The sequence below is a fragment of the Nothobranchius furzeri genome, chromosome 5, assembly GCF_043380555.1.
Source record: "Nothobranchius furzeri strain GRZ-AD chromosome 5, NfurGRZ-RIMD1, whole genome shotgun sequence".
Lineage (NCBI taxonomy): Eukaryota > Metazoa > Chordata > Actinopteri > Cyprinodontiformes > Nothobranchiidae > Nothobranchius > Nothobranchius furzeri.
This window is the reverse complement of record NC_091745.1, coordinates 76466201-76489779: the sequence shown is the minus strand read 5'-3', so window position 1 is coordinate 76489779 and position 23579 is coordinate 76466201. Positions and strand designations below refer to the sequence as shown.

General features: G+C 43.8%; 1 protein-coding gene across 7 annotated transcripts in view; it reads right to left on the bottom strand.

Annotated features, from left to right (window-relative positions):
- Positions 1 to 6324: 6324 nt before the first annotated feature.
- The window catches only part of myh14 (myosin, heavy chain 14, non-muscle), a 40077-nt gene continuing 22822 nt past the window's right edge, over positions 6325 to 23579 (bottom strand). For 6 of the 7 annotated variants that reach the window (XM_070551150.1, XM_070551155.1, XM_070551151.1 and 3 more), the window contains 25 exons: positions 23522 to 23579; positions 19036 to 19144; positions 18757 to 18888; positions 18443 to 18649; positions 18202 to 18339; positions 18000 to 18123; positions 17552 to 17723; positions 17259 to 17471; positions 17003 to 17147; positions 15803 to 16009; positions 15601 to 15705; positions 15317 to 15469; positions 14903 to 15151; positions 14685 to 14798; positions 14507 to 14605; positions 14221 to 14433; positions 13953 to 14114; positions 13749 to 13877; positions 13576 to 13664; positions 13361 to 13484; positions 13038 to 13246; positions 11002 to 11110; positions 10488 to 10660; positions 10282 to 10305; positions 6325 to 6780 (listed from right to left, as the gene is read on the bottom strand). The exon at positions 23522 to 23579 is cut by the window's right edge and continues 103 nt beyond it. In XM_070551150.1, coding sequence (XP_070407251.1) covers positions 6591 to 6780; positions 10282 to 10305; positions 10488 to 10660; positions 11002 to 11110; positions 13038 to 13246; positions 13361 to 13484; positions 13576 to 13664; positions 13749 to 13877; positions 13953 to 14114; positions 14221 to 14433; positions 14507 to 14605; positions 14685 to 14798; positions 14903 to 15151; positions 15317 to 15469; positions 15601 to 15705; positions 15803 to 16009; positions 17003 to 17147; positions 17259 to 17471; positions 17552 to 17723; positions 18000 to 18123; positions 18202 to 18339; positions 18443 to 18649; positions 18757 to 18888; positions 19036 to 19144; positions 23522 to 23579 — 3647 coding nt within the window. In that variant the 3' untranslated portion in view covers positions 6325 to 6590. The remainder of the gene's footprint in view (positions 6781 to 10281; positions 10306 to 10487; positions 10661 to 11001; positions 11111 to 13037; positions 13247 to 13360; positions 13485 to 13575; positions 13665 to 13748; positions 13878 to 13952; positions 14115 to 14220; positions 14434 to 14506; positions 14606 to 14684; positions 14799 to 14902; positions 15152 to 15316; positions 15470 to 15600; positions 15706 to 15802; positions 16010 to 17002; positions 17148 to 17258; positions 17472 to 17551; positions 17724 to 17999; positions 18124 to 18201; positions 18340 to 18442; positions 18650 to 18756; positions 18889 to 19035; positions 19145 to 23521) is intronic. The other variant, XM_070551152.1, reaches the window with a different exon arrangement.

Sequence of the window (23579 nt, the reverse complement as noted above, 5' to 3'; positions counted from 1 at the left end):
AAAACTTTGCTCATCAGCATGCAAAAAAAAAAAAAAAACAAGCATTGTTTAAGCCTTCTGAAATTGAATCTCTGGAATGATATAAATCCAACGTGTTTTTACTTATAAACATCTTAAGAGGTGTGATGGCCACATCCATGTCCACACAACAGTGAACGTTAGTACACTCATGCACTTTCATGATTTCAATTTGTACGTTTATATTTCTTTGGATTTACTGGGGGTGTCAAAAATGCGGCCGATGGGCCGGAACCGGCCCGCAAGTGGGTTAAATCCGGCCCGCGAGATGGTTGTGTAAACTTTATTTTCATACTTTACAATGTAGAGTGAAAATAAACGTATCTTTGTGAGCAAGTTTTCTCTGTAACGAGTATAAATGAAACAAAGCTGCGCTCAAGGCTCACACAAGAACTTGAATCACATCCTGAAGTTGGCCGCCACTCAGGATGTGACTTCTGATGTTGATGTGCTGGTGAAAGCTAAAAGATGTAAAGTAAAATTAGTCAAATATACTTGAAGTGCTGCATGAAACTGATCTAGCCATGTGATCTGTAAGCTCTTTGAATCACTAAGGAATGTTTTTTTTCTCAAATTTTCAAGTACACTTCAGATGTTGTACTTGTACTATTTTGGATACACTGTCCTCAGGCTCCAGCTTTGTTTTATATTGATTGTATTAAAACAAAGGAAACAATCTGAAGTTGTTTTTAATTTACCGGTCCGGCCCACTTGGGACTAGATTTCCCTCAATGTGGTCCCTGAGCTAAAATGAGTTTGACACTCCTGGTTTAGACGGCTTAAATGCATTAGTTCTGATTGTAAGCGCACACATTTAGTTAAATGCTGTATTTTATGCCTGTCATTTGTTCAATTTAAGTTCATTTATGTTTTCTCTTACCGGTGCTGAGAGGTTCTCCACTTGCTGCTTCCTGAGATGGGACAGGCAAACAGTGGTGAAGGGGTTCTGTCAGCTAAATACAGGAGGAGCTGATGGGGCCAAACCAATAGCTCCACGAAGAGGGGACTGAAGGATTTCCTTTAGTTTATTATTTTGTCATTTGTTAATTAATTTAAGTTTGAAGTTAAATAGTTAGGTTTAGGGGTTGGGGTGTTTAGGTTTATCAACAATCTGACTGTACTGATTTGTGGTTTTAGTTTTAGTTAGTAAATGTTTGTCTAGTAATCCCTATTGTTCATATGGTCTGATCAGCCAGTGTGTATATATACCGTTGTGTGTCTGTGTTTGTTAGGCCGGTTATGGTTTCAGTCAGTCAGTCAGCATGTTAAGTTAGCAGTTTATTGAGTTTCAGTTTGTTTGTTTGACCTCTTTTATGAGCTCGAGCTGTTTTTGTGAGGATATTTCAAAAGAAAAGGAAATTAAAGAGCCTCTATTGTTGGAGATTTCCTGTGTTCCTCCACTCCTTTGGCTTGATCCCTCACAGGAGGCTTTTTCTTTTAGTTTAGAGCTAAATGAGCTGATTCTGAGAGTCTAAACAGCTGATCACGCAGCTGCTAGATTCCTCACACGTACTGACAGGCGCCAGCATATAACACCAGTTCTCAAATCCCTTCATTGGTTGCCCATCACTTTCAGGGTCCAATATTGTTTTTTGTTTTCAAATCCCTCCATGGTCTTGCCCCCGTGTACCTCTCTGATCTTCTTGCGATTTATACAGTACTCCCGGTCGCACACTCAGGTCCTCCAGCCTGTTGCTCCTCGACGTCCCAAAAGCGTGTTATAAATCATGCGGACAAAGAGCTTTCTCTGTTGCCGGTCCTAAAATGTGGAACGAACTTCCAGCCGCAGTTCGACTGGCATCCACCTTGGCAGTTTTTAAGTCTAGACTGAAGACACACTATTTTACCCTTGCTTTTAACAGTTAGCTGTTATTTTGGTTTTTACTACTCTTATTTTATCAACTATTGTAAGGTTTTTATCGGTACTTTTTTATTGGCTTGTTTCTTATTTGTTGACTGTATTTTATTGCTCTGTTTTGTGTTTTTATCTGTTATTTGTGTGACTGTTCAGCACTTTGGTCGGTGTTTTTAAAGTGCTATATAAATAAAGGTGGTATGGTATGGCATGATCAGACTGGCGTATCACATGTGCATCTTTATATTTCTAGATCTCAGCGGTGTTTTTGGTAAAGTTTAAGGAGCAAGTGAAGGAATAAATGAGTTTGTGGCGTTATGTCAGCTTTCCAAGGAGTGAACTTCAGTTCTCTTAAGGAAATTTCAGAAAAGTTGAGTTAGCATCAAACAGCAGAGCAGCTGTAGTTTTTAAACATGGTAGGCTTCAAAGTTTTTTTATTACTTTAATATGCATCTGAACATTTTGCAATAATTTACCCTATTTTTCATTGAGGACAATATAATCCACAAAATATTCAATTACATTTTTAGCGCTTTTATTTGTGATCGACACAATTATTTAAAATGTGGATTTGTGTATTTTTTATATGAAATGTCTGTACTGAACGTGATGTCTTGAAGCCATATTGTGAATAAAATACAAATTCTGTATCATTTGCATTTTGTGTCTCTAAAACACCCAAACCTGCAAAACAAAACACTCAAAGATCAAAAGCAGCAACATGTGTTAAAGTCAACCCCAGACAGATGTTTAATAATTACAACATTATCAACAAAAAAGGCTAAAATTATAAAACACATTTCCAAAATGTTTCAAGTTCCACAGAATCCATCAACAAACACTTTGATAAACAGAAAAAAATAAAACAAATTCCCTCAAGAGAAGCGCTGGCTTCGTTTCTCTTGCTACAGGTAAACAGAACTCTTCCGCTCTCGCTCCGGCGGACTTCCGAACCAAACCGCCATCTCTCAGGTGTCATTTTGTCTCTTTAGGATTCCTGCTCGTTTAGCTTTGTCCTCTTTAGAAACCCGACAAAGCTGCAGAGGTGAACCGATATTGCTGGGCGGCTTTTGTCTCAACCAGCGGTGTGTAAAGTGCAGCTTTCACACAACATTGAAAAAAACAAACAAACAAACTTGCATATTGCTAAAGAAAAACATACAGAAACCAAACGTTAAAAAAACTAGTAGTTGGATTCTCGTGTCACTGTGGATCTGACCTGGCAGAGAAACCACAAACACACAGAAGCGGAGTACCACACACACTCTTTCAGTGTCGGATCAGCCCGACGAGACGGCATGGAGACCCTGATTACCGAACACAACTGCGCGAGTTACTAAACACGGATCCTTTCTAAACCGAGCGGCTTTTTCAGAGCATTCCGACACAATCTTTACTTCCTGCTGAAAGTTAGTAACATTCAGCTGTTTTCTTCCAAACTATGGCGCGGTATGGGGGCCAAAATTAAGACTACTGCCCAGCAGCAGGAGGCTATATGAATTCTGAAGCAAACTACCGACCTGATTAATGATAAGCTGGCACCAGTAACTGAGAGGCTGGCGCTGCTTACTGAGAAATAGCACTTTTACCGGCGTTACTAATAGGTATGCTAGGGACTAGCAGCCCTCGGCTGGTCATTGACTGGTTCACACACGCCCTCTGCTGTCTATTAGCATGGATAGGCTAGCGTTAGCCAGGACGGGCTGGTGTTAGCATTGGAGAGGCTAGCCATTAGCGTGCCTATGCTGGCCACTAGCTGGATTTCCTACCCCCTTGATGGACCATTAGCATGGATAGGCCGACGTTAGCATCGGAGAGGCTAGCCATTAGCGTGCCTAGGCTGGCCACTAGCTGACTAGTGACTCTCCGAGACAGGCTAATGGCTAGCCACTCCTATGCTAATGCCAGCCTATCCATGCTTAAGGTCCGTCAAGGGCGTAGAAAATCCAGCTAGTGGAATGCCTAGGCACGCTAATGGCTAGCCTCTCCGATGCTAATGCAAGCCTATCCATGCTAATGGTCCATCGAGGAGGTAGGAAATCCATCTAGTGGCCAGCCTAGGCATGCTAATGGCAAGCCTCTCCAACGCTAACACCAGCCCGTCCAGGCTAACGTTAGCCTATCCATGCTAATAGACAGCAGAGGGAGTGTGTGAACCAGTCAATGACCAGCCGAGGGCTGCTAGTCCCTAGCGTATCTATTAGTAATGCCGGTAAAAGTGCTATTTCTCAGTAAGCAGCGCCAGCCTCTCAGTTACCGGCGCCAGCTTATCATTAATCAGATCAGTAGTTTGCTTTGGAATTTATGTAGCCTCCTGCTGCTGGGCAGTAGTCTTAATTTTGGCCCCCATACCGCACCATACCAAACAGATGAGTCAGCGCTCCTAGCCAAAAGTAAAAATACCTCCAACAGTACGGGTCCGAATGATAAAACTATGGCAATATTCCATTTTTAGTTTGATTTCAAAACACAGAAGTTTTTTTTTACCTTGCTGACTGTTTTGTTTGCCGACTGCAGTCGGCAAACAAAACAGTCAGCAAGGTAAAAAAAAACTTCTGTTTTTTAAAAAATAACTAAAAATGGAATTAGAAACTGAACACAGTAAGAGCATACCAAAGATCTGGCAATATTATTGTATTAATTGTGCAAAAAAAGGAAAGAAATGTACTTTTATGTCCAAGAAGATTTCTCAGTAATTGGTCTGGTTCCCAACTTTCCTTTAAGACTCTTAAAAACAAACATTTTTTTTTAAAGTTTGCTCAGAATAAAGCAGGATGTGAGACGGCAGGTTTTGGAGATGACGATCAGCAGTTTAAGAGCTACCTCACCGTCGGTTAAAAGTTCGATATTTGAGTTTTATGTCTGCGGACGCGCTCTACGAAACAAAGTGTTGAATTTACGTAACGGAGTAACGTCAACTGGTTCCAGCTGCTTCAAAGTAAAGCGTAATATAGATCTACTTTTTATATAGTGATGTAAAAAACTCTACATTTAAGCAGCTAGCTTCGGCGGAACCGGCTGATGCGACTTGGTTGAGTAAATTCAACAGTTTATTTTTTATAGTGCACGATGATACTTTGGTAGAAATTAATCGATAAAAGACAGAAAAAGAGAAGGAGACAAAACGCGTACAAAGAAAGTCAAGAACATTCCAACCAGGGTTCACAGGAGGGTGATCCAAGTGTCTGGTCACCCAGACCTTCAGCTCATTTTAAGCTCAAACGTGTAAAAAAAAAGAGAAGTTTGCTTTTGCTGACATTAGCTTAATAAAAATGCATCCATCAGTGACACCTTTATCATTTTTTAATCTAACATTTAAACATTACGAGCACAGAGCTCAGTTATCCTACGGTCTACACAATAGTGAGCAGAGATGACGTCACTCGGATAATCCATCACATTCACCGGATAATAACCGGAAACCCGACGAGCCTCTGCTCCCTTCATCTGCTCTGTTCTACTGCTACTCTACGTTTACGAGTCCCTTTTCTCATCCGTACACCCACCGTTTGGTTAAACGCAACCGCCCCCGTTGGATCAATAATTTATGCAATCAGTGCAGTGAAATTAAAATTACAGTGAACTAAATGCAACACGAAAGGAAATGTGTGCATCAGCGCAAAAAAAGGAACGTAAATCTGCTTTGGATGAAAAATTAATTAATACAACTCTCTGTGGGATGTTTCTAGTTATCTAGAAAAGTGTTTGATTTTTATTTTTTTATTTATAACAGGGACTCGAACCCCCCAAAAATCATTCATGCAACTTCCCCTCTGAGGCCTGATGCTGTAAAATCGAAGCTTTCCTTGAACGCAACATCATAACCAGGTTCACATGCTTTCCCCCGCGAGGCCGAGTCATCAATAACTTAGGTTCATGTTTGATATAAATTATACAAACTTTATGAAGTGATATGTAAAGGATTAAGTTAAAGAAACTATCCCTAACATCTGCATCGTCTACAACAAACTCGCTCCAATCTAAAAAAACAGCATTTATTATTTGATGCAGCCGTAATATCGAGTGGGTCTGAAATATTCTGCTTTCTAAAATCAGTTTTTTCTCATTTAGCTGAAACCAGTGGTATAAAAATTAGAATTATAACGCATCCCATGTTATTTATCCGTTATTTAAATACAGGTTTGCTCAAATATTGCTCAAGAGCTGCAATTAGTTTTATGCTAACTCAGAAAATGTGCACCACTTAGTTCATATTCATTTTTTCCCAACATTCCTCTAAATTTGATGTTTTGAAAAAGTGATGAGACACACTTTTGTTCCTGGTGGTTATTTTGTGTAATAATCACTAGATTGTCCTGTTCACTCCAAACAGCCCTTTGTGTTCACATGAGAGGGTTAAACATAGCTTAGTTTGGAGATATTTCACGGACTCTGCTCTGTGGGCGCCACGCAGCTTTGTGATGCGAACTAATATCAACTCTTTTTCCCTCTAGAGCATAAAGACGTTTAGTTTATTCGTCATCATTAAAGAGATGTAATGTAAAACGATCAGTCTTTGTCAAACTGCTAAATAAAATCAATCCTTGCTTTGTAACGTCGAATTTCATGTTTTCTGTGTTTCTTGGGGGAATTGTTCAAAGTCTCCAGGAGGTTGTTTCATTGTTATAGCACCTGTTGAATCTGTTTTCCAGGACTTTTTTCAGTTTGGAACGAGCGTTGTGGTGTGTGCGTCGCTCCTTCACCCCTCCAGCCGGCTTCACTCGGTGCTGTTGACGCTGTAGGGAGGCGGAGGGTCCAGGCTTTGTTCTGAGGACGGAGTCAGGTTCTGCGAGAGTCCAGAGGTGGGGGTGGGGGAAGCAGGGGGGTCCTCTGAGTCAGAGTTCTCCAGTGAGAAGTCGTCGACGAAGGCTCTCCGTCCGCGCATCGCCAGAGGCAACGGAGCGCGCCTAGACGAGAAGGATAGGGTTACAACGAGCTGAGAGCAGAAGGAAGTAAACAGACGGGTGGGCTCACATTTATGTGAAACATCAGCAAATGTGTCAAATGTGAGAAAAGAACTATTTTTTCCTCTACGAGTCCTTAATTACACTGAAAAACGAATCCTGTCACAAGTTCATATTTTCCTGTTAATCCAAAACACACCTCGCTTTACATCTTAGTTAAACATTCTGTTTGGACATCTTTATAATAATATGAGTTTTAGTCGTGTGATTATTCAGTCATATTCCTGCATTATTATTATTATTATTATTATTAGGGATGTGAATCTTAGAGCAACTCACGATTTGATTCGATTCCGATTCTTGGGGTGCCGATTCGATTCAGAATCGATTCTCAATTTAAATCGATTCACAATCAGTATTAACAAAGAGTGTCAGCTCCAGGATGAACTACTTTGTTGTACAAGTTATTTAAAGCTATGGGACGTTTTTATTTGACTTTAAACTGGTCATGCTCCAAAAACGCTAATTTACAATGTAAAATAAAGTGATTCTAAAACTGTAAACAGAAACAATCTTTTGACCAAAAGGCAACATTTATTTTTGCTTACCTTGTAAAATATAACAAATCTGTAGTTACCTAACAGTAGCTTTGAAAGTAATACGGTCAAATACTTTTTAAGTATGTGTGGAAACAAGTTACATGAGTAATCCTGAGTACTCATTTATCAACTTAGAAAATAAATATGAGAATATCTCAAATTTCTGAGTATGGAAACAATTACATTCAAGTGCCCTCTTATCAGCAGATTCAAACATAAATCATTTCAATTTATGGGACCACAAAAGTAAACGGAGTACTGACTCTCCTAACAAAGATAAAAAAGTGCATCTCAAACATGTAACGTGCCAAATATTTGATTCGATTCTGAATCTTTATAAATAAGAATACCGATTCAGACTTTAATCAATTTTTTTCAGCACCTCTAATTATTATTATTATTATTATTATTATTATAGCCAACAGATGTCAGTCGTCTCTGAGTCCTGCTCCTCCTGTTAAGTGTTTTTTTCACACCTCTTAACGTTTTAACATTGTCATCGTCGTCTTCCTCTGCTTATCCGGGTCCGGGTCGCGGGGGCAGCATCCCCACTAGGGAGCTCCAGACCGTCCTCTCCCCGGCCACCTCCACCAGCTCCTCCGGCAGGACCCCAAGGCGTTGCCGGACCAGATTGGAGATGTAACCTCTCCAACGTGTCCTGGGTCGACCCGGGGGCCTCCTGCCGGCAGGACATGCCCGAAACACCTCCCCAGGGAGGCGTCCAGGAGACATCCTGACCAGATGCCCAAACCACCTCAACTGACTTCTTTTGATCCAGAGGAGCAGCGGTTCTACTCCGAGTCCCTCCCGAATGTCTGAGCTCCTCACCCTATCTCTAAGGCTGAGCCCGGCCACCCTACGGAGGAAACTCATTTCGGCCGCTTGTATCCGCGATCTCGTTCTTTCGGTCCTTACCCAAAGCTCATGACAATAGGTGAGGATTGGGACGTAGATCGACCGGTAAATCGAGAGCCTGGCTTTCTGGCTCAGCTCCCTCTTCACCACGACAGATCGGCTCAGCGTCCGCATCACTGCAGACGCCGAACCGATCCGCCTGTCGATCTCCCGATCCCTCCTACCCTCACTCGTGAACAAGACCCCGAGATACTTAAACTCCTCCCCTTGAGGTAGGACCTCTCTCCCGACCCGGAGTTGGCCAGCCACCCTTTTCTGGTCGAGAACCATGGTCTCAGATTTGGAGGTGCTGATCCTCATCATCGTTCTAACATTGTATAGTTATAAATATAGCCTGGAGATTAAAAACATTAATAATGTGGTTCTCTCGCATTTGTCTAAAAACCTTCGCCAACAACACGTTTCTAACCGAACGCAACTATTAGACCATCTGGTTGTTGGTAGGACTGAGGCACTGCACTCCCGTATTCGGCACCAGAACACCACTGGTGTGAGAGGTTCTCTGACCAATATCATCAGAGAAGGAGAAACAGCTACCACTTCAACTTTAGGACGGACTACCAGAGTTCTAAAAACAAAAACACAACTTCGCATGGACAACAAAAGATGTTTGGGCCGAGAAAACGGAGACTGATGTTTAGCGCTTTCTTGTTTCCTTTGGAAATGCAGGTTCCCCTATCAGGGGGCGTGGCCTAGGGTGAGACTTCCCCGACTGTTTGTGTTTAGCTTGTTTTGCAGATTTGCCATTGCAGCTTTAAAGATCTTATATTTGACTTCTTATTAGGGCTGGGCGATATGGCCCAAAATCAACATCACGATATATTGAGGATTTTACCTCGATAACGATAAACGGACGACAACTACAGAAATGTGCAGAAACAAAAGTTTTCCACTAGTTGAGTCACATTTTTACGTGACTCAGGTGGTACAGCTCCTTAGCGGGACATGAACGTTGCCAGCCTACACACATCTTTTCATTTTTTATTTATCAAATTTATTGACGTGGGAAAAATTATCTCGATAAAAGTCAGAAATTTCGATAACGATAAGTTTTCGATTTATTGTCCAGCCCTACTTTATCTTATGTCATAAAGAAGTTTCGGACTATAGACAGGGTATCTGCAGGTTTAAGGGAGCCAAATTTAAGACTTTTTAAGACCTTTTTTAAGGCCACTGACCAAATTTAAGCTATTTAAGCAAGGCAGCAGTAGCTCAACAGGTTGAGCAGGTTGTACAGTAATCGGAAGGTTGCAGGTTTGATCCCGGCTCCGGACAGAGAATTCTGCTGTTGTGTCCTTGGGCAAGACACTTAACCCACCTTGCCTGCTGGTGGTGGTCGGAGGGACCGGTGGCGCCTGTGCTCGGCAGCCTCTGTCAGTGCGCCCCAGGGCAGCTGTGGCTACATCGTAGCTCATCACCATCAGTGTGTGAATGTGTGTGTGAATGGATGAATGATACACTGTAATGTAAAGCGCTTTGGAGTCCTTACTCGGAGAGGCGCTATGCAAGTGTGGGTCATTTATCATTTGAAAAAATTAAATTTAAGCTATAATTTCCAGCTATTGCCTGGAACCAGTGCTAACCACGCTGCTATCATGGGATTAGCCATCCAGTTACCATTAAACTTGCCCTTCCCCATGGCGCAAGCTCCCACTAGCTTAACCAGCTAACGTGCTCATCTAAAAATAGCCCCCTTTCACAACCAACTGAACGTGTACGGTTCCGCTTACGGCAACATCATACACAAAAAACGCTGAACGCTAACTAGAAATTCACGAAAATTTTATAGAAATAAAAGAATCTTGTTTATTGGGTCTTTGGTAATTTAAGACCTCTGGAAACTGTATTTAAGGATTATTTGTAATTTTTAAGGCCTTAAATTTGGAAAAGCTAATTTAAGACTTTTTAAAGACCCGCAGATACCCTGTAATAGAGCTCAGACTGCCCCCCCCCCCCCCCCCCCCCCACACACACACACACAGTGACCTACTTCTCCGGCCTCCAGTCAGGGGTGCTGAGTGTTGTGATGCACACAGATGGATTATGTGTCAGGGTTAGATGGATGAAAACGGATGCAACAAAAGAGCAAAGCAACACAAATCATAGTGAGTTAATGGGATGTTTACAGCCAAACAAAAACGATGTCAGCCACATAAACAGAACTCCGTGCAGAAACTGGTGAACGCTGCTGCTCACCTGAGCTGGCTGCGGAGCGAGCCGATCTCTCGGGTCATGGTCTGACTGCTGTCCGTTAGCTCCTCCAGCTCCCGCTGCAGCTTCCGTTTCTGAGCGTTGGAGCGAGAGTTCTCCTCCTCCACCTCTTCCAGCTGCCTCTTCAGCTGCTTGAGTCGGACCATTGACTTGTCCAGCTGGAAGAGGGTGAGGCGAGACGTGCAGTGAGGCAGATTAGCGTGTGAACAGCAAGATCAGATTAAAACATGCAGATTATTGCTGATGATATTTTAGGAGGCAGGTCGGTCTCTGTTGTGGGTGTGGGTGGGATTTTTTTTTCACTAAGTTGAACACACAGATGCCTGGACTGAATTAGGATTAGTCTGAACTGAGACGACTGAATCCTTTTAATTTAGGGAAGGTATTTTTTTATTTTATAAACAACAAACGCAGGAAGCTCATCTGACCAAAGCCTCATGAAGGGATCATCGTCGGTTTCCTGAGAGAAAGGTAAGGTGCGTAACTTTAGAGTTGGTACCTGTTCTCTGTACTGGTCTGCGTGCCTCCTCTCGTCCTCCGACTGCATCATCACTTCCTTTAGTTTCTTCTCCGTCTTACGCACCAGTTTGTTGGCGATGGCTCTTTCTCTGTGAGGTAGAAACATCGGTTTATGCTCAGCTAACGGTGTTGCATCTTTAGAGTGTTTAACCCTCTGGGGTCCAGGGAGCCATTTTTGACCAATTTAGAGTTTTCCTTTGTATTTCCAAAATAAAACCATAACTGCTGCCTTATGTGGTATGAGTCTTTTCAGCACAACCTGGACTTTATGAATTTACTTATTTTTTATATTTGGACATAAAGGGGTTGCATATTAGACCTTAAATCACTCAAAAACATAAAATCCGAATTGGAAAAAAGTTGTTTATTTTACTGTGAAACCAACAAACATTTATGACAAATGTTTTTTATAATTTAGAATGGTAATCTAGACTGTACATTAATAAAAAATATGAATATAGCAAATAAGACATATTTTTAAAACTTATTAGCCCTCTGGGGTCCAGGGTGTAAATCACCGTTTTTGTCTCATTTTGGTTTTTCTTTTGTATTTTCTAATAAAAACAATAAATATTGCCTTATGGGGGTTTTTTTTTTCAGGACAACCTGGACTATCTGAATTTTTACTTATTTTATTAATTTGGCAATAATCTACATGCATTTTGGAGTGGGGAGTGGCGCAGTCAGCTGTGCGGCGCCGCCCACTCCTCTTGTTGGATCTCCGAGGAGCTGCATCTCTGCCTTCATCCTCTAACTCATCATGACCCAACTCTTCTAGGAGGAAGGATGGATCTGCATCATCGTCATCAACATCCTCGCTATTTGCCTCAGACTCCGGCTGTGAGTCTCCGTCCACTTCCTCTGCTTCCAGTTCAAAAAACAGCCGTACTATCTGGACTGCCTGGTGGACATTTATCCTTCTCATCATCCTTTATTAAAGCCTAATAAAAGCCTACTAAATTGCAGAGACAATAAATCCGTCCAGATCGCTCCAAAATCTGAAGTTTACCGTCAATATCTGTCTAATTGTTTGTTGTTCCTCCGGTCGCGCCACTCCTTTCCCCGCCAAGCGGCTCCTTTTTGCGCACATCTCGTTACTCATGCGGCCTTCCTCTCTCTCTCAGCTACATAATGATGCTTTTTATCAACTGAATATGTGAGACTTCCACCAACAGTGAAAGGATCTCATGTTTTTGTGGGTTTTTTATGTTCACAAGCACATTCCCTCTCACGGATTACTAAACTGCTGTTTTGACAAGTTATCAGATTGTCTAAAAATAGGTCGTTTTTTAGTTTAGTACAACTCCGCTTTTACGTTGCCTATTAACACAATTTAAAAACTGGGGTGTAGTTCATAATCTCCTTTTTAACCCTCTGATGCATGAATTATGAAATATTAAACCATGATTTTTTTTTAACAATTTTTTTCATTCATCTTTAGGTGTGAATGAAACAAATTTCATATTTACATAGTTTTTGTGACATTTAATTTACAAATGACTTATTACATGTCCACCTCAGTGGACAGCGTGCATTATGAACATGAAATATGTTGGCTTGCCTTACTGAAGTCCAAATGGAGGGGCTCAAATGCAATAAAGTCTTCAACAGCTGTGCTTAATAGCAAAAATAAATAAATAACAATTTTGAGTACCTGTCCACTGTAGTGACCATTATGCATCAAAGGGTTAAAGCTGAACTGAAACCGAAACTCAAGGAGGCGGAGTCTTGCTGCTACAGCGTCCCAAATCAGACCTGTTCAAAAGACGCGGATACGCGTCCACGGACCCCGGAGGGTTAAAGAACAATCTTACTCTTTGATTGCAAAAAAAAAAAAACTGCTAACCATCCTTGAATGTGAGAATTTTGATGAAACTTAAATTTACGTTTATGCAAATGATATTTTGACGGCGGTGCAACCTGTTTATATTTATCAGTGAAACAAAAATCAATAAAAATATGAATTGATCTGGTAGAATTTGGTCTTTTTTAAACCGATTATCTTGTTTCCCTTACTGTCTCTCTTGTTCCAGCTGCTCCTCCATTGATTCAACCTTGGCCTCCAGGGCGGCGACGCTGAGCTTGTGTTTGCCCCTCACTGCTCCTTCCAGCTCCTCCAGCCGGGTCTTCAGCTCCTTGTTCTGCCTCTCCAGCAGCTCTCGGGACATCTCCGCCTTCTGGGCTAAGGTCCTTTCTCCCTGCAGCTGCACAGTCAAAGTCTCCACCTGTGGCGTGAGCAGAGCAGCGGTGAGGGTTCACTCAGCTGGCTAACAAACAGGAAGATTTTTGCGTGTGCGTGCGTGTGTGTGTGTGTGTGTGTGTGTGTGTTTCTATCACACCTGCAGAGCGGTCTTCCTTTGCCTTTCTGCCACCAGCTCAGAGTTGCTCTGCTCTTCCTCCAGCTCCTCTTCCAGTTGACTGACTCGGGCCTCCAGCCTCCGTTTCTCTTCAAACAGTGCGTTCCTGGACAAACGTTGATCTCTGTAGTACCAATGTCGCCACAGAACTAAAAAAGACTCTGATTAGCGTGAAAACTAAGATGCAAGCTACTAACTTTCCCGAACTGCTGTTGACCATCTCCTCTGATAGCTCGTCCCGCTCCTGCTGAGCCTGTTTCTTCTGCCTCTCGGACACAGCCAGCTCCTGCAGAAAGACACGGACATGCAGGTAAAATAAATGAGCGCTTCAGGGTGTCGTAACATTAAATCACATAAAAAACCAACGAACCTCTGAGAGATGCAGCACCTCTGCCTCTAGTGTTTGTATTTTCTTCTCGCTGTCTTTGGACTGAGCGATCACCTCCTCCCGAGATAACTTGGTCTCATCCAGCTCCCTAAGAACTTCCTTCATTTGACCCTGTGAGGACCGAAGCAGACATTTTAGTACCATCATTCTGTCCAGAAAGAAGTTTCTGAGAGGACCGATTTATACCTGCAGCCTCCGTAGATGCTTAACAGCCTCCTCTTTGCCACGACTGGCTGCCTCCAGTTGGGCCTCGGCCTCCTGCAGCTCTGCTTCCAGCTGCTTCTTGGACGACGCAGCCTGAGCCCGCTGAGTTTTCTCTTCCTCTAAGTGAATCTCCAACTCTTTCACCTGTTAAGGACACAAGAGACGCAAAAAAGAATAACTCTGAAAAGCTCAGACCAAATAAACAAAGGTGAAGCCAGTTCTTTGCTGCTCCTCCTCCTGATTTTCCTACCTGCTTGCTGAGGGTCCTCCTCTTCTCCTCTCCCTTCTCTTCACTGGCAGCGATCTCCCTCTCGAACTGAGCTTTGAGTGCCTGCAGAGTGACCTCCAGCCTCAGCCTCGAGTCCTCCGCCTCCGCCAGCTCCTCCTCCAGATCCTCAGTCTGAGTTCGTAAGCTCTGAGCTTCTGTTTCTAAGGCTCTCCGGGTCCGCTCTAGCTCGTGGACCTAAAGCAGATGCAGTTAGGAAGCTGTAACCGCTGGAAGAGCGATGCAAACGTTTCACCTGGCAGATTCGTACATTTTTGCCGACGTCGTCCTGCTGGTTTACGAGCTGCTCCATCTCCTGACGGAGCTGCTTGTTGATCCTCTCCAGCTCGTCTCTTTGGTCCTGGACCTCCTGCATACAGACACAGAGGATGGATGATCAGAATCATCAATACATGATGAACATTCATGCTTTCTGTGGAATAGTTTACCTGCAGGGAACGAGACAGCGACAGACATCTTGTTTCCTTCTCTCTGTTGTCTGCTTCCGCTTTGTCCCTCTCCTCCGCCAGACGAGCGCTCACTGCCTTTTCCTCCGCTAAAGACTGAGGAGCGGGAATAAAGAAAAGGCGGAGATAAAATAAGTAATGAAAGTAACCTAAATGACCGCCTCTGCCCGTCAAAACATGAAAACCTTTACTTGTCTCACCTGGTCAAACTTCTTCTGCCGTTTTTCAAGAGCGGTGCAGTTCTGCCTCTCTCTCTGCAGGGCGATTGTCATGTCCTCCAACTCCTCCCTCAGTCGTTCCCTCTGCCTCTCCACTCGTTCCTTCTCCTCCTCCTTCTGTCGCTCTCTTTGAGCGGTGCTGTCCAGCTCTCTCTGGAGCTTCCTGCGCACCTCCTCTCCAGCCTCCACCGCTGTGCTCACCTCCTCTGATTGCTTACGGAGCTCTGTGAGCTGCACGACAAAATGTACAATACTGTATGCGTTTTTATTTCTCCATCAGCTCCGTATTTATTTATTTTTTTGGTTTGCATTGATTCTTGCTGACTCTTGTCTATCTAATAAAGGCGGAGCAGCACTTAAGGAGTTTACTCGAGCTAGACCGGGCTGCTCACTTACCTGCTGGGTGTGCGTTTGTATCTGACGCGCCATCTCTTTGACCCTCTCCTCCTCCTCCTCTAGTCTTTCCATCAGTCCGTTCTTCTCCTCCTCCAGAGCTCGCACCCTTGAGGCCAGAGCCATCTTCTGACGAGATTCATCTTGCAGCAGTTCCTGAAACAAAGAAAAGACAAAAGTCGGGTTCAGGTGTGAGCGCAAGACTGCAAAATCTGTCTCTATTATTGGCTTAAGACCCCTGAAGTTACACCTGGAACAACTCTGGTGTCTGACTAGGAATGTATTACCTTTGCGTCATGCAGCTGGCTCTCCAGGTTGTTTGCTTCTTTAGCGAGCCGCAGAGATTTGCTATCAGAGGATGACAAACTGCTGGAGAGGCCTTCAATTTCACACTGAAAGAGTCGGTAATAGAACAAAAGAATAAATCTTCACCGCAGCAAAACAATTTCATCGTTTGAATAAAGAATAACCACGATGACATCACTGCACCTGCAGCTTGTGTAGTCGCTCCTCCCGGTCTTCCCGCTCTCTGTCGGCCTGAGCCAGACGGGCGTTGAGCTCCTGCAGCTGACTTTCGGCCCTTTTGCGACCTCTCTCGCTGTCAGAACGGCTCCCTTGGAGGCTCTTAATCTCATCCATTAAGTTCTGCCTCTCCTCCTCCAGCATGGCTTTGGCTTTCTCGAGGGACTGTCGAGTCTGAAGTGAGTAGCGGTGCATGTTTGAGGAGAAAGTCACCCCCAGATCAACTTTTCTTGCTGATAAACTATGTAAGTGAGTGTCTGACTGTGCTGTTGACATGTGTAGTCAATAATTTTGGCACTTAAGTGTATCTTTGTTAAAATTTCAATACAGTAATCCCTCGCTACTTCGCGGTTCGTTCATCGCGGATTCGCGGATTTTTTCTTTGGAGCATTTTTCAGGGGGAATTCGCTGATTCGCGGTATTTTTCTATGCGAAATATCAAGAAATTCTTGTTTTTTTTCATCAATTTCATCATAAAATGCACTTTTTGTAATAAAACTAAAAAAAAAACAAGTAAAAAAATTTTTCTTCTTGAGTTTTACCCACAAAAAGAGAATGTGATCATACGATAATTCAATATAGTACTGTATGTCGGATTCGGGAGCTGAGCTTGTAGGGAGCGTGGTTTCACAGACGCGGAAGTGAGAGCGTCGGTGAAACGCCGGCTGATCTAGGAAACCCCCGAGCATTCGAGCGTCAACGAAGTGACACGGAAATGCCGGGCTTTCCAGAAGTAAGTAAGATAACTTACTATGAGCTGATAATTTGTTGGATTGATCGGTAGGTTGGAAACTCTGATCATGAATCTGAAGAAACGATGACTGAGAGGTGAGCTAGAAAGGCGACTTCCGTTTATAGCCGCGGTTTGTGACGTAGGTGCGACGTGGAGGGAATCCCCGCGAGGGGCATGCTGGGAGTCCCTACTTCGCGGATTTTCACCTATCGCGGCCAGGTATGGAACGCATCTACCGCGATAAACGAGGGATTACTGTATTCTGCCTAAAACTGTCAGTGTTCTACCCTATTTAGGTATCAGGTCTGCCAGGCAACAGCATTTGTTGCATTTTTCAAACAGGAAGTGGGAGTGGAGTAAGAATCTGGTAGGGGGTGGACTTGCTCTTTAACTGCGAACGTGTGTGTGTGTGTGTGTGTGTGTGTGTGTCGTACTCTCTTGCTGTTGTCCAGCTGCTCCTGAAGGCTGTCTATGGTAGCGCTGTGTTTCACTCTGAGCTCTGACAGCTGCACCTCATGGCGGCGAGTCTCTTCTTCGACACATCGCTGCAGATCATTTAACTCCGCCTCCCGACGAGACCTGTGTGTGAGAAAACAACGTCCCGTTTAAGCTCCTCGGTCGTGGCCCGATGATTAAAAACACAAACGATGAAGATTCTGTTTCAAAGTCCAAGTTTCTGGCAGTGTTTGCCTCAGCTCTTGCTGTGCTGCTGTGGTGTCGAGTGTGTCCTCCAGCTCGGTTCTCAGAGCCTCCAGCTCCTCCCCGAGGTCTCGCTTCTGTTTCTCCGCTCTTTCCCTCATCCCTCGTTCGTTCTCCACCTCCTCCTTCAGCTCAGACACTTGGGACAAGGCCTCCCTCAGAGCCCTCTGAGCTTCAGCCCGACGTGCGCTTTCTTCCTCCAGCCTGACAAAGACGAATCAATAAAAAGAAACATGAAAAATCTTTCACAGGCTGACACTTGATACACAACGATGGAGACTCACCTGCCCTGTAAGGAGGTTATTTCTTTCTCCTTTTGAGACAGCGTTCCCCTCAGCTCAGCAGCTAGCATGCCCAGGTCTGACAGCTGCTCCTGAGCCTCCAGAGAGTCACTCTCCATCCTCCTCTTCCACTTCTCCTGCTCCAAGCGGCCCTGCTCCTCACGCTTCAGACGCTCTGCAAACGGCGATAAAAACTAAGTGAAAAAGTTCTCGAACAAAGGGCAACCTTCAGGAAAATAACGATTTATCATTTTCTCATCAAACTGCGCCCGGCGGGACTCAAAACATATATGGATTTAATAAATCAGGTGAGCAGTATGATTATCTCTTTGTAGAAAGTTATAAATCCTTTTTACTTTAAGAGATTCTTGGATTTAGATTCTCTTTTCAGGACAGTTAATTCATCCTTTATTGGTGAATTGAAACAAACAGCTCAGACTGAAAGTCTTACCCTCTAAATCGGCGATGATAGCCTCCTGTTTGTTCTTAAGTTTGTTTAGACTTTTAGTTTTCTCCTCCTCCTCAGTAAGCTGGTCTGTCACCTCACTCAGATGCTCCTCCAGCAGCTTTTTCTCCTGCTCACAGACAAATAAAGGTCACGTGTCGCGTCACACAGGACACGCATAACCGCGAGGATTCCACGTGAAGTCCACCTTGATGACTCGGTCTCTCTGCTCCCCTGCAGTTAGGAGATCCGTCTCTAAACTCTTCACTCTGGTCTCCAAGGTAACCTTCTCCAAAAGGAGGCGCTGTCGCGCACTTTCTTCTTCCTCCAGCTGCTCCTCCAGGTCCTGAAAAATAAACAAAAAACTTAAGTAACGTGACAAGCAACAATTCTTTCTTCATTCCCGTTTTTAAAGTCGTATCTCAAACTCTGCAACTCCTCCCCCTCACCTGTAACGTCTGCTGCATCCTTTTCTTCTCGTTCCCTAGCTGCACGCCCCTCTCTTCCTCCTCCACCAGCCGACTCTCCATCTCGCTCAGAACTTCCTCCAGCTCCTGTTTCCGACTGGCTAACCTGGCCCTCATCTCCTCCGCCTCTGCAAACAGCTCTGCCTCCGCCTGCAGCTGGTCGGTCAGCACTGCCTTCTCCTCCAGCAACTGGAACATGATGGAGAGAGTGGGTGGAGGGGTGATAGGTGAAGGCTGATTCACAGTGGTGAAAAACAGGAGGACAAGCAGCTAAACGTGATGACAGTGTTATTTACCTGAGCGTGCTTCCTGTCCAAATCAGTGTATTCCTGTTCGGCTTTGGCGAGTTTGTCCTTGGCCTTGTTCAGCTCAGACTCTCTAGCCTGAATCTCCTCATCCTGTCGAGTCACCTGGAGCAAAGGCTTCACCTGGTTGGCACAAAAACAAAGGCCAAATATGACGTTTGGATTTTATTAGGACTAGAACTCACATTTTTGTCGTAAATTAGCAGGAATGTTTTATATTGTTCGTTTTGTTTCCTGTAATCAACGTGAACTCGTGTCAGACTTGTGCACCTTAGTGAACAGTCGCCACCACTGCCAGTTTCTGAGTTTGAGATATGCAGCACAGTTCCTCTGCATCACCCTGAGAGCGCTCAGCTGCTGCTGCTTCTTCATAAAGGCTCTGAGACGCGAAAAACAAGAGTCACAATCAGAAAACCAACACACACACGTCCTTGTACAGGTCACCTGGAACACATAAAACTTCTAAACACATAAAAAACACCAGGCTGCAGTAAAAGTTAAAAGCAACACCAGACTGACTAAATTGTTGTGACCTGTGCTCTACCACACCCAACTACAAATATTAACTTTGGTTACAGTTGACTTGTTAGAAACACATTTACTTGGAAAAGCGGATGTTGTTAGACAAAAAGCACGTGAAAGAGCACAAAGGGACTTCTAAACACTTTGTGTTAACACTTGTATCGTGCCGGTTTCATCTACACTCACCTAAAGGATTATTAAGAACATCTGTTCAACTTCTCCTTAATGCAATTATCTAAACAACCAATCACAAGGCAGTTGCTTCAATGCATCTAGGGGTGCGGTCCGGGTCAAGACGATCTCCTGAACTCCAAACTGAAGGTCAGAATGGTTGTTGGTGCCGGACGGGCCGGTCTGAGTATTTCACAATCTGCTCAGGGCTGCATGGTGGCGCAGTGGTTAGCACTGTTGCCTCGCAGCATGAAGGTTGCAGGTTCGAAACTCGGCTGCAGCCTTTCTGCGTGGAGTTGTGTGTTCTCCCCGTGCATGCATGGGTTTCCTCCGGGTACTCCGGTTTCCCCCACAGATCACAACATGCCCTATAGGTTATAAATTGTAAGTCGCTTTAAAAGCGTCTGCTAAATAAATAAACAAAAACATAGTTACTGGGATTTTAACCCACAACCATTTCTAGGCTTTACAAAGAATGGTGTGAAAGGGGAGAAACATCCAGTATGCGGCAGTCCTGTGGGCGAAAATGCCTTGTTGATGCTAGAGGTCAGAGGAGAATGGGCCGACTGATTGAAGCTGATAGAAGAGCAGCTTTGACTGAAATAAGCACTCGTTACAACCGAGGAATGCAGCAAAGCATTTGTGAGGCCACAACACGCACAACCTTGAGGCGGATGGGCTACAGCAGCAGAAGACCTCACCTGGTACCACTCATCTCCACTACAAATAGGAAAAAGATGATACAGTTTGCACCAGCTCACCAAAATTGGTCAGTTAATGACTAAAAAATGTAGCCTGGTCTGATGAGTCTCGATTTCTGTTGAGACATTCAGATGGTCGAGTCAGAATTTGGTGTAAACAGAATGAGAACATGGATCTATCATCCTTTTCCACTGTGCAGGCTGGTGGTGGTGGTGTCATGGTGTGGGGATGTTTTCTTGGCACACTTTAGGCCCCTTAGTCCCACTTGGGCATGGTTGAAATGCCACAGGCTACCTGAGCATTGTTTCTGACCATGTCCATCCCTTCATGACCACCATGTACCCGTGTTCTGATGGCTACTTCCAGCAGGATAATGCACCAGGTCATAAAGCTCCAATCATTTCTAACTGGTTTCTTGAACATGACGATGAGTTCACCGTACTACAACGGCCCCCACAGCCACCAGATCTCAACCCGATAGAGCATCTTTGGGATGTGGTGGAACGGGAGCTTCGAGCCCTGGATGTGCATCCCACACATCTCCATCAGCTGCAACATGCTATCCTCTCAATGTGGGCCAACATTTCTACAGAATGCTTTCAGCAGCTTGTTGAATCAACGCCACGTAGAATTAAGGCGGTTCTGAAGGAGAAAGGAGGTCAAACACCGTATTAGTATCGTGTTCCTAATAATCCTTTAGGTGAGTGTATATGACACCACAGTAACTAAACGCTAAATAAAAGTGCAAATATAGACTCATACATAAACAAATGCGAGAACTTATTGTGATCTTTAAGCTTCCACAAGCTACTGGCTTTTAGTGCTATTATAATTCCAGAAACACCAATAAGGACCGACAGGATTAAATATTAATGCTTTAAGAAGGAAAAATTAACGAGTGAATCAGACAGCAGCAAGAGAGAAACACCTGCTGTGCTTCAAGATTGGTGTGTGTGATGATTAAGATCCTTTAGATCCCGTTATCTCAACAACAATAATAATGAAATCAATAATAATTAGCTACTTGATTGAGAAATCTCATTTAGTTCAAACATTTGTTTTGCAGGAAATGTAGTAAAAGAAAAAAAAAAGAACACCTTTACATCACAAGTAGCAAATACAATAAAAGCCACATAAAAAGTTGTCAACAATACCAAAGTAAGAATGATTTAATAAGCAAAACATGCTTAAAGGGACTTTACGGAGTTTTGGATGTTTATGCTCGCGATTGCCCCCTCAGGCCAAAAGCGTAACGGCAGCTTCAATAGTAGGCTCGTGCACGAGGTGTGCATGCTGTACGTGCACACTCCTTAACGAAAATAACAGCTGAGACAGTCCCTTGTGTGTGTGTGTGTGTGTGTGTGTGTGTGTGTGTGTGTGTGTGTGTGTGTGTGTGTGTGTGTGTGTGTGTGTGTGGCCCAGAGGACAGGAGAACGCACAGCTAATTAATTAAATAATTTGGTTCTGTACCTTTCTCTTCAGCACAGCCGACAAAGGTTTAAGATGGGTCAGTCCTCCTGCATGCTCAGATCATTCCCTTCCCTTGCTTGAAAATTTGTTCCAAAATGAAAGTTGAACCCACATCTTTTTTTATCTGTGAATTCAATGCCGTTCGGCGAGTCTCAAATAAAAATTTGGGCATCTTAATGTAAAAAAATATACCATTAATGTAAAAAAGAAACTCTAAATAAACTATGTTCTCATCCAGAATCAAACCCAGGTCTACAGCACGAAAGTCCGACGTCTTACTAGGCGAGCTAAAGCGCCAGTGACATCTCCTGTATCTGTAGCTTTTATATCCTTGATGACAGCTGAAACAACGTTCAAAGAACGGTTCGGAGTGAAAATGGCTATTTTGTTGCTAATTTGCAGGAAATATCTAGAAGAAAGTTCTACAGAAAGTAGCTAAGGGTCCTCAGAAATGTAGCTAGCTTTGTCACTAGGCGTTAGGAACAGCAACAAAGTGGCACTGCCTCTCTCTCTGCTGCTAAAGCTACGGATAGCAAATGCTACGGGCGATGTCTGAGCGTGAACGCGCATGAAGCAGCCTGCTCGACCCGAGCATCTCTCTTTTTCTGCGATTTTACAGAAAAACAGGCAATCACAGTAAAAATGCCAGGGCTCATTCTACAGGACCAGGGCATTGCAGGAGAATGTATGAAGAAGACATTTATTATTGCTATACATGTTTTGGCTGTCAGACTTCCATAATGCCCCTTTAAGAGGGAAACTAATAAGCAGGGTTTGACTGATGTATCGGGTGATATTCAGCATTTTTTAATAAACCGGCATCAGCTGATCTACCTATTTGGAAGAGCCGGTTTAAAGTCGGGCACATCCACAAGCAGCCTGGTGCTGCTGCCTGATTTTAGTTGTATGTAAATGTGTGTTATATGTATGTTTATGTTACTGGTAAACACCTGCGTAAGAAATGACATTTCTGTTTGTCGGGGTCTTGTTCACGAGTGAGGGGCGTTGTACCGGTCTGTTGAGGTGAAGTTCTCGATTTACCGGTCGATCTACGTTCCTACCCTCACCTGTGGTCACGAGCTTTGAGTAGTGATCAAAGGAAGGAGATTGCGTATACGAGTGGTTGGAATGAGTTTCCTCTGCAGGGTGGCTGGGCTCTCCCTTAGAGATAGGGTGAGAAGCTTGGTCATCCGGGAGGGGCTCAGAGTAGATCCGCTGCTCCTCCACATCGAGAGGAGACAGTTGAGGTGGCTCAGACATCTGATTAGGACACCTCCCTGGTTAGGTTTTCTGGGCACATCCAACTGGGAGAAGGTCCAGGACACGCTGGAGGGACCATGTTTCTCGGCTGGCCAGGGAACTCCTTGTTATTCCCCCGGAGGAGTTGGCCCAAGTGGCTGGGGAAAGTCTGGGCCTCTCTGCTTAGGCTGCTGACCCCACGACCCGACTCCAGATAAGCGAATGAAAATGGATGGATTTCGTTTTATTGACCCTGTTTTCTATCTGATACTTGGTCGGTTTATTGATTTGTTTGATTAATTTTGGTAAATTGAGCGAGTTTAATACTGATCACAAATTTAATATTCAAGAGTCGGTTATATTCAGTGTTCAAAAATTGTTTTGGGGTCAGAAATGTTATTTTTAGTGACATTTTAGCATGTATATGAGGTGGAAAATGTCTAGATATCAGCTATGAGAATTGACACAAGATCGACAGCCTATATCGGCTGACCATGATCTCTACTTATTGGTATCAGCAAGACACACGTCCACAAACTAAGGCAGGAAATGTTTTGTTTTCACCTGATATTCGGTCACCTAAAACACACGATCACTCACTATAAAGGATTATTCTCCACTTATAATTAACTCTACTAAAACGTAAACTTACTTGCGTGCTAGGAAGCCTCTGGCAGCACTCTGGAAGTGTATGATGGTGTCTGTGATCT